At 38.3% G+C, this 9,744-nt stretch overlaps 1 protein-coding gene and 1 pseudogene across 1 annotated transcript; one reads left to right on the top strand and one right to left on the bottom strand.

Moving 5' to 3' along the window:
• Positions 1-450: 450 nt before the first annotated feature.
• On the bottom strand, positions 451-2,893 carry LOC142633668 (L-type lectin-domain containing receptor kinase VII.1-like). The gene has a single exon (XM_075807908.1). The coding sequence runs from the start codon at positions 2,812-2,814 to the stop codon at positions 718-720; it is 2,097 nt and encodes a 698-aa protein (XP_075664023.1). The 5' UTR covers positions 2,815-2,893; the 3' UTR covers positions 451-717.
• Positions 2,894-4,691: 1,798 nt separating this feature from the next.
• On the top strand, positions 4,692-5,438 carry LOC142634094 (putative galacturonosyltransferase-like 9; annotated as a pseudogene).
• The last annotated feature ends 4,306 nt before the right edge of the window (positions 5,439-9,744 follow it).

Here is a 9,744-nt window from a genome sequence, read left to right as displayed (position 1 = left end):
TAATACTAATAAATAGACATCATTTCATTAAAAATAAGCCACCACATCCTCATTGCTCTGTTAGCCAAGTACACAATTAAACTAAATAAAGTGACTAATAGAGCTTATTTTTGGATCTTTAGATACTAAAATTTCACATTTTAAACCTCATGAACTAAAAGTGCTCAAAGTGTAAATATTAGAGACAGACCGTGTATTTTGGCCTAGTCAATATGAGTGAGAAATTATAATTGGTCCTTCCCACATAATAACAATCATTTCATGAATAAAAGCATTTTATTTCAAATGAGCGGCATTAATTATGGTAGTTTGGTACCACACCAAGTTGGCAGTTGGACAAGGACAGGATGATTCCTATGATAATGAAGTTCTAACTAACAAGAGCTCAATCCGAGCCAATATTTTCACACACTCGTTTTTTACCCGATAACTGTTTCTGAAATTTGACGATTATTAATACAAGACATCATGATGTGCATTATAATCATAATTCAACACATATTCTGTAAGTATAACAAATGTAGGCTGAATTGAATACATTATACATGTACACGCTAACATGTTCTAACGGTAACTTTCTCTAATACCCAAACCCAATGAACATGAATGAACGAATGAAGAAAGGTGCATAAACAACAACACACTAATAATCCTCAAGTGCCCCAACATTTCCAACCAAGAAATGACCCTCATTTTCCATTCACAAAGTAGAATATATCACCTGCCCTCCATCATAGTGTTGGACCAAGAGAGAGACATAAATGAAGATTGGGTCTGCCGAATATCTTCAAATGTTGGGTGTAATGAAGAGCCACAATTTTGTTGAAACTCAGACCACATATCCCTGGATTTCATTTTTTGGAGCAAATATATATCCATGTCCTCACTTTCTGACTCATCTAACTCAATCTTCCCCTCCAATACTTTCACTACTTGTCTCATACTTGGCCTTGCACTTGGGTCAGGATAGGCACACAACAAGCCCAAGTGAAGCACCTTCTCCACTTCCTCCTCATCAAACCCACCTCTAGCCCTCAATCTCTCATCAAGGGCATTAAGTAATTGTCCTTGTACCATAAATTGCCATGCCCATTCTTCCAAAGGTGGCTTCCCTTCCTCTATAGGCCTCCTCCCACACATGACTTCCAAAATCAAGACCCCAAATCCAAACACATCGGTTTGAGCCGATGCACGTCCACTCCTAATCACTTCCGGTGCCAAATATCCGACAGTTCCAACCACCCTCGTCGTGTTAGGCACTTGACCATGGTCGTGCATCCGGGCTAGTCCAAAATCCCCTAGCCTTCCATTCATATCCTTATCTAGTAACACATTGCTAGCCTTAATGTCCCTATGTAGAACTTTGGCTTCCCATCCCTCATGTAAATACAAGACTGCTGAGGCCACATCTTTCAAAATCCTTATCCTGTCTTCACAGCTCAACATCTTACTCTCATCACATTCAAACACCCACTTGTCCAAACTCCCATTCTCCATGTAGTCATAAACCAACATGAAGCTCCCCTTCTCTCTCTTGCACCAACCTCTCAACCCTACCAAACTTCTATGCTTCAATCTTCCAAGGCTTGAAATTTCAGCCAAAAATTCTCTCATCCCATCATTTTCATGAGATATGCATTTCACAGCAATCTCTGCTCCTCCTCCCTTTAACACACCCTTATAGACCTTCCCATTCCCTCCAATTCCAATCACGTTTTCTTCCGAGAACCCCTTTGTTGCCGCCTCAATTTCTTGATACGTAATTCTATGTGGCCAATACTCTAATTCCCATTCTTCCATTTCTTCTCTCTCCCTAGCTCTCCTTCTCTGCCTCTTAATCAAAAACAGAGTAAGCAGAGCACCAAGACCAATACCAAAGAAACCTCCCACTGTGACTGCTGCCATAAACCCCTTTGATCTAACTATCGAACTCTTTGGAAGAACAAACGATGGCAAACCTGTTGTAATCAACATTTCACTTAACGAAAAGTTCGAATTACTAAAACTCCAAGCCAAAAGCTTGTGACTTTGAACTAATTGTCCAGTAGAACTAGTAAATCCAACATACATTTCATCCTCGAAAACCTCAGAAAGATTAAGAGGAACACTCAACAAAGGCCTCTGAGGTCTTACCAAGCCTACAGGAGCCATAATAACATTAATTAAAGAATCAGAGTAATCAATCCAAACTTGGTAATTTTCACCATTGTTCAGCTTCAATTCCTTGAATAACTTCTCATCTTGAGCACCACTATTGGTGTTGTTGCTTCCTTGGCTGTTGGGCCAGTACCCAGCATCGTGTGCTTCCACTGATTTGAGGGAGTTCACGTCGATTCCAACATGGTTGGCACTTATGTCATCGAATTCTTGGTTCTTAAACACATCGAATTCGACACCAAAGACATGGCTTTTGGAAATCCCGTTGGTATAGTTGAGAAGGCCGAGATTTTGAGATGAGGTAGCTCCTTCGATGCCAGTAAAGGGTACAAAAATGAAAACCATGCCATGCCCAGGAAGAGTGTTCTTATAAGGAGCCATAGAAAAGATGAAAGAAGTTGAGAAAGGATAGACATAAGAAGAGTTTGGCTTCTTTGTGGGAATCTTTTGAGGGTAAAGAGCACGACCAATCATGAAATTTGTTTCGTTAGTGAGTGTTAGAATACGAGATTCAACGGTGGCTGAGCCATATAGTAACATATCTGAGGAGTTGAAGCCATTGAACACAAAATCAACAGCTGAAATGGATTGGAAGAACAGGAAAGTGGGAAGCAGAAATAGCTGAAGAGGTTGGTGGTGGTGTATGTGTTTCTTCATAATTACAGAGTTGAAATTGAGGAATGATATGTCATGGGGTTGCGGTATAGGTACAAAAAGATGAATATAACAGTGAATGGAAGAGAGATGAGATGGTGGGAATGGGAAAAGAAAAGGTTATATCAGATTATTGAACTTTCTTGGTCAACTTTTAGACCTTCATGGGTTTACGATACTGCCCCCCGATGCTTGATTTTTTATGAAGATATATATATTTATTCCTTTTTGGTGGGCAGAACTAACTATCATTATTCTTGAAACTTCTCCGAGTCTTCATTGTTTTATTTCATTATTTAAAATTCATATTTAGATTGGGCATTATTTTAATTTCAAACTTAAACGTTTTTCTTTTCTATAGAAAATAATGAAACACATAAACAACTACATAAGCAATATTAAAAATAGAAGCAGAGAGAGTCTGTTTGGTAATAGCTTATTTAGTTGAAATTACAAGTTTTTTGCTGAAAATACCGTAGATAGCTGAAATAGTATAATGAGACTTATAAATAGTATCAAAAAGTATCATAGAATCCATGAATAATAGTAAAAATAAACTGAATAGTAATAAAAATAAGTAATATAATAAGAAAAATTGGCTTTTTAAACCAATGCCAAGCACAATCTAAAACAAACAAAGTTTTTATTTTGTATTCTTCCCAAAGCCGTCAAAACATTTGCACATGTATTCGTTTAATTGAGTATATAAATTTGACTTCAACATAAAAAGATTATTTGTAAGAGACTTGCAAGCAATCATGCACTGTTGGAGCATTTTTATAAAAATTATTATTTTTATTGTAAATCTCTGAATGAATGATTTTTTTTTAAGGGGGGTCTTTGAATAAATGATCATTGGTATTATTAGTACATGATTTTTATATTCAACTATAGTAAAGATAGAGTATTAAATAGTCATCATAAATTAATTGCTATTTGACTTTCAATCTTATGAGTTGGCAAGCTTTGTGAACATTTGTGGCTAATGGCTTTTTAACCTGTCATTGATTGCCATGCCTTCTATTAGTACTCAGTTTTGTTCTAGTCACTACTTTAATTGCCAAAATTTGTAAATGTAATTGTATCAATTCTAATCGCAATGTATCTTACTTTCTCACTACTTAATTATATACGTGGTTGTGAGTTCCAGTTAGCTCAACTCGTAAAGTCTCTGATGGTTGTATAAGAGATCTGGGGTTCAATCCCCGCCTACACCAAAAACTGATTGGTGTCTTGGTCTAACGATAAAGAGCTATCATCAAAAGCGGACGCTATAAGTTGAAACTCTCTCAAAAAAATTATATACGTGGTCAAGGGAAGTAGCAATCAATATTCTTTTTTTTTTTTTTTTTGGATAATTACAGTAAACCCACATGTGGTTAGGCCCGTTTTCACTTTGCCTACCCGTGGTTCAATCATTTACACTTTTCCTACCTGAGGTTAGTCCCGTTAGCCTTCCGTAACCCCACCTCTCTGTTTGCCGTTAGAAAAACACATTTTTAAGCAAAATCAAATATAACAAGAATCAAAAAGCTAGGGTTTTTCATTGCTCATGAACTTCAATGAGAACAAAGTGGAGGAACAACGCACCAATCAAATGGCTCAATGAAATTATTTTTAATCTATAACAATATCAACAATTTCACAACAACATAGAAGTTCACATAACGAAGATAAAAAATAAAAAATAAAAAAAAAATAAAATAAAAAAAGTTAAGGGTTTTTTATTGCTTAAGAACTTTTCATAGAAGTTCTCAAAAAGAAGAAGAAGAAAGAAATTTATTATAGCCTTAGACTTCATTATACCCAATCTCCATAACCCATCTCTTTCTTCTTCTTCTTCAAGAACCCACAAAGAAAAAAACCCAGAAAACCCAGTAATGCTTCCTATCAGATTAAGCGTCGTCGTTTTGTTTCTTCTCGTGTCACTTCTTTTGCCACCGTTTTGTCTCTGTATACGGTCATTTCTGACGAGATCGAATGACGGCAGAGATGGGCTTGGGCTTGGGCTTGGGCTTGATGGGTTGTCGCTGTTTGCTGAAGCGTCAGACTACCGTAATGGAAAAGAGTGCTCGCCGATGAAGAACAAGGAGTCCTACGTGTCCTCGTGCGACGCGTCGTTTATCCACATAGCGATGACGCTGGACTCGGAGTACGTACGTGGGTCCATGGCGGCGGTTGACTCGGTTTTGCGACACGCGTCATGTCCCGAACACGTGTTCTTCCACTTCGTCTTAGCCGAGTTCGACCCGGCGAATCCCCGTGTCCTGACCCAACTGGTCCAATCCACGTTCCCTTCCCTCAAATTCAAGGTCTACATCTTCTGCGAAGACACGGTGATAAACCTAATCTCCTCCTCAATCCGACAAGACCCGTTGAACTATACCCAGAACTACCTTGGAGACATTCTCAATTCCTGCATTGACCGCGTGATTTACCTAGACTCTGACGTGGTCGTGGTCGACGACATAGCCAAGCTTTGGGAGACCAACTTGACTTCGACATGTGTCATCGGAGCCCCCGAATACTGCCATGCGGATTTCACCAAGTATAGGAAGAGAATTGAGAACTAGATGGAAGTGCAAAGAAAGAAGAGGATCTACAAGTTGGGTTCGTTGCCACCATAGAAGTTCTTAAGCAACAAAAACCATAACTTTTTTATTTTTGTTATGTTTATTTTTCCCTAAAAAAATGTTTTTCAAACGGCAAACGAAGAGGTGGGTTACGAAAGGGTAACGGGACTAACTTCAGATAGGCAAAGTGTAAATAATTGAACCACGAATAGGAAAAGTGAAAACAGGGCCTAACTACAGGTGGGTTTACTGTAATTTTTTTTTTTATCTCCAGTTCTCACACTTTGTCAGCCAACTTTAAAGTCACATCCTCAACCATTCCACCATATGTGTGTGTGTGTGTGTGTGTGTGTGTGTGTGTGTGTGTATAATATCTCAATTTTATCCTTCAAATAAGATGTAATTGCTTTCTATTACTATATTCTGGGATTAAGAAATTACTATTTGAGAGCTTCTCATCTTATAAGTAGTGTAGACTTGTGAGGATATATAGCTAGGTTGTTGGGCTGGTTATATCTTAAGGGATGACGTGCAAAATTGTTGGTCTACTACACTGAAAAATTGTATACGCAATGTCTCAAGAAAGTGACCCAGTTCATGCCTCAACTCCACCACCTTTAAACTTGTTGAATTGATGGTAACAATTTATTTATCATGTTACAGGATATGTTTAAATGAGATAATATCTCTTAAATTTCTCTCTATTTTATTATGAAATTTATTTTACTAATCATTTTATGTTAATAGGAACAACATGCACAACTTGAAATTACTACTGATGCTATACATATTGTAATACTAATGTTAGGAATTTAATCTTGTGTGCACCAAATTCTCAGTTATTGGGCCAACGTCATAATTGGGCTCGCAATTTACTTGTTATTGTGGGTTTTTGAGTATCCTACAATGGGAAGTTCCTAAATAATAGGTAGATCAAGGCCCACAAAAATGGCTAATCTCACTAACTGAACACTCTTCCTCCTGTTTTTCCTTCTTCTCCCTCTTCTCCCTCTTTTCTCTAGTTCTTCTTTAATAGTGTCTCCCCCTTTTCTCTCATGTCTTTCTCTTATTTATAACCTTACTTCAGTGGATTAGTAATGAATGCATTTTGCATAACTCGTGTGGAGGGGGCTCATTTAAATTATTCCTGACAAAAAAGGGCCCCACTTTGGAAATGGGAGTTTTGGAACTTGTGCTAAACGCCAAACGCTGCTCGGCAGCAATATCACCCAAGGCACTACCAACGTACCTTGTACCAAGCTCATATAAGACTAGACCTGCTTGCTTACTCCCAAGTGTTGGAGATTGTAGCAATATAATTCTCGGAGTACCGAGGTCGAACCACAAGGAGCAGGGTAAATTCAAAGACAATATAATTAAATAACAATTTGGGTGAAGAAGAAGAAAAATAATTTTGCTTGGTGACTGTTAACAAGAATAATAATAAAAACTTATTTAAATCAATAATGTAAATACTAGGACATCGGGGTGTTTCCCTATATCGATATGAGATTCTTTGTGATTTAAGAAAATATCTATTTCATAATTGATTTTTCTTATACAATTAAAAACTTATGATTCAGTTGAACTGAGACAATTCAAGAATGCATGATAACCTCGATTAATAATGCGGTTAGAAAAGTTTTTCAGAAAAACTCATTCACTTTAAAATCTGATTTCTATTTGAAACTATTAGAAATTCATCTAAACACTAAGAAAAACATGATTGAACTTATTGAAAGCATGGAAGAACTAATACATTGAAAGAAATCTAATTGGACAATCAAATACGTCGTTAATAAAACCCTAAAAAGAATCATATTGAATATTCATACCGTATAGAAGAAACATAACCCCTAGTCCTAGCAAGATTTTAGGCTGCCATTAGAGAAAAGAAAAACACAAGGTTTTCTCTGCCCAAAATTTGTTTTGCCCAGCCTCCTTTCAAAACCCTAATATAAAAGTGTCCAAAGAAAATAAAACTTTTCCTATTTTAATTTCCGTCCAGGATTACAGCGTAACTTGTGAGTTACTTTCGGCCTTCCAAACTTGTGAATTTCAAAAAACTCAAAATTGGAAAGTTGTAGATAATTAAGTCACGGTTTCAACCCATCCAGCCGTGTGTCAATTGGAATTTTTATGAGTAAGATAAGCCCGAAATACTGATCAGTACTCAAATCAGATTTTTCCTTTTCAGATTCTGCCTCTTTGGTTTCTTTCCTTATTTGAAGCTTCCAATCAGAGTAGACGATCCAAGCACTCCAGCTGCACCTCCTTAGATATTTAAGCATGGTCCTTTAGCTCCACTTAATTCTAGTTTGGCCTCCATTCTCTCACAAATTCCTGTAAACTCATCTTTCTCACATGATTTCCTGAAAGTAGAAAATTACACATAATGAATGGCATCTTATTCAAGAAATTATGTAAAGATAAATAATAGGGACTAATGCAAATCATGGCTTAATTATACAAATTAAGCATAGTAATAAGGAGATAACGCTCACATAAATATATAACAAGTATACATTTTAAGGCGTTATCAAGACCTAAGGTCGATACGACTACAAGCCTGATCTTCCGGGCATGGTAGACTACCCCTCCAAGTACAACTTCCCATTCATATCAATTGGGCTCATCGATATTGGGCCGATGGTAATGGGCCTATGACCATTCAATAGCCCCCCTTTGATTCTTTCCCCCTTCTCGGGGATAGAATCAAAGGTTCTTGTCAAAATCTTCGTTTCATTTCTCGAGGATATCAACTGTCAATTCATTAATTATAGTCAAGACAACTTATGTGTTTAACAAGTGGGATGACAGGCTGTCCCATCTTATGGCTATCATTGCCTGACATTTCGAGCACCGAGGCTATGCACGCGGCAGTTACAAAAAAGAGAATTGAACAACTTTCCCGCCTAAATATCCATTTAATGCTTCTTAAATTCCTTTGCCTATAAAACACAACTCCCATTTCGTTATTTCATTTCCTACTTCCTCTATTTCTGAGCGCCCTAGGTTGCCAAGCACAAATTCCCTCCCGAACAAGTCCCTCTTAGTGTTTCTACTGTAAGTCATTCATTCTTTACCTTATTTTTAAGCTTTCCTTCCCTTTATTTAATATACTAGAATGGGTTTCTCACATCTTCTTAGGATCGAGGCTGCCTTAGCCAATTTTAGGGCTAGGTTTGCCATCACTTTAGACATAGATGTTGCGTATTGTCACGAGGATAATATAGCAAATGATAGGCGCTCTCACGTGGTATTCTTCCCGTTGATGCGGATATTAAAGGGTGGGATGAGATTTCCCATAGTTCCACTAATATTTAGGACCCTTAGATTCTATGGCCTTTGTCCTGACCAACTTTCGCCAAATTTTTTTCCGAGTAGTAAGAAGCATAAGTCGGCTTAACAACTTGTATGGGTTACACCTCAACCAGCACGACATTAATTTCATGTACAGTCTATATGGGAACAAGAGTTCGGGGTATTACCTTAAGGATAGGAACACCATGGTATGAGTAATATCATGCCCCCTTAACTCCAACAGAAACTCAATAGGAGAGTTTGTCCAAGTGAGCGGCAACTAGCTTGCCGATAAGTTGACCTGCCCGACCTCGCCTCGGGACGTTGGCCTATACCTCCATTTATTATAACTTCTTATTATTGGTATTTCGTTATTTATCTGTTATGACTATTATTTTTAGTTGGACGCTAAGAATTTACTTTGCTTCTGCAAATGCTAAGTGATTCAAACTAGATCTTAGTGTCATACATGCACGGGACCTAAATTTTGTGATACAGTCCAAGATATTCATGCACTTCAATGGTCATCTACGGCCATTCCATCTCATCCTCGGTTGCACTCCTGCATACACCAGTTTTCAAGATCCTAGCCAAGCATTGACCATAGGCAGTCCGCTCCTATCATACTTGGACGTCAAGTTGCGGGGCTTTCTCCCTAGAAGGTTAACACTCGATGAGGCCCGGAGGCTCGGTCCTCGACAAATAAGAAAGAGCTTGTTGCTGCCAATTAGGGACAGCTCGGCGGATAGAGTGTTCCACAGTCGGGCCAAGCATATACCCATTGAAGAGCCCAACGAAGAGGTCCAAGCCGAGGGGCAGGTGGAAGTTGAATATATGAGCTCTTCACGAAAAATAGTTGCCGAAGACTCAGACGCCAAGATGGTGGTGAGAAGAAACATGATAGCTGATCGATTCCTGCCTAGCGGGCGATCGATCATTTATCAACAGGCACCTTCTCCTCCTCCCCCAGCTCCCCGTGGACGAAAGAGGCCCGCAATGCACTTGAGCTTGCCAACCGTCAGGAGGATGCGCCCTCCAAAGCCCCCCCAGCTTCAAC

This window comes from Castanea sativa, chromosome 5, assembly GCF_040712315.1.
Source record: "Castanea sativa cultivar Marrone di Chiusa Pesio chromosome 5, ASM4071231v1".
NCBI lineage: Eukaryota > Viridiplantae > Streptophyta > Magnoliopsida > Fagales > Fagaceae > Castanea > Castanea sativa.
Note: the sequence above shows the minus strand (reverse complement) of the source record. Positions and strands in the feature narration are given on the sequence as shown.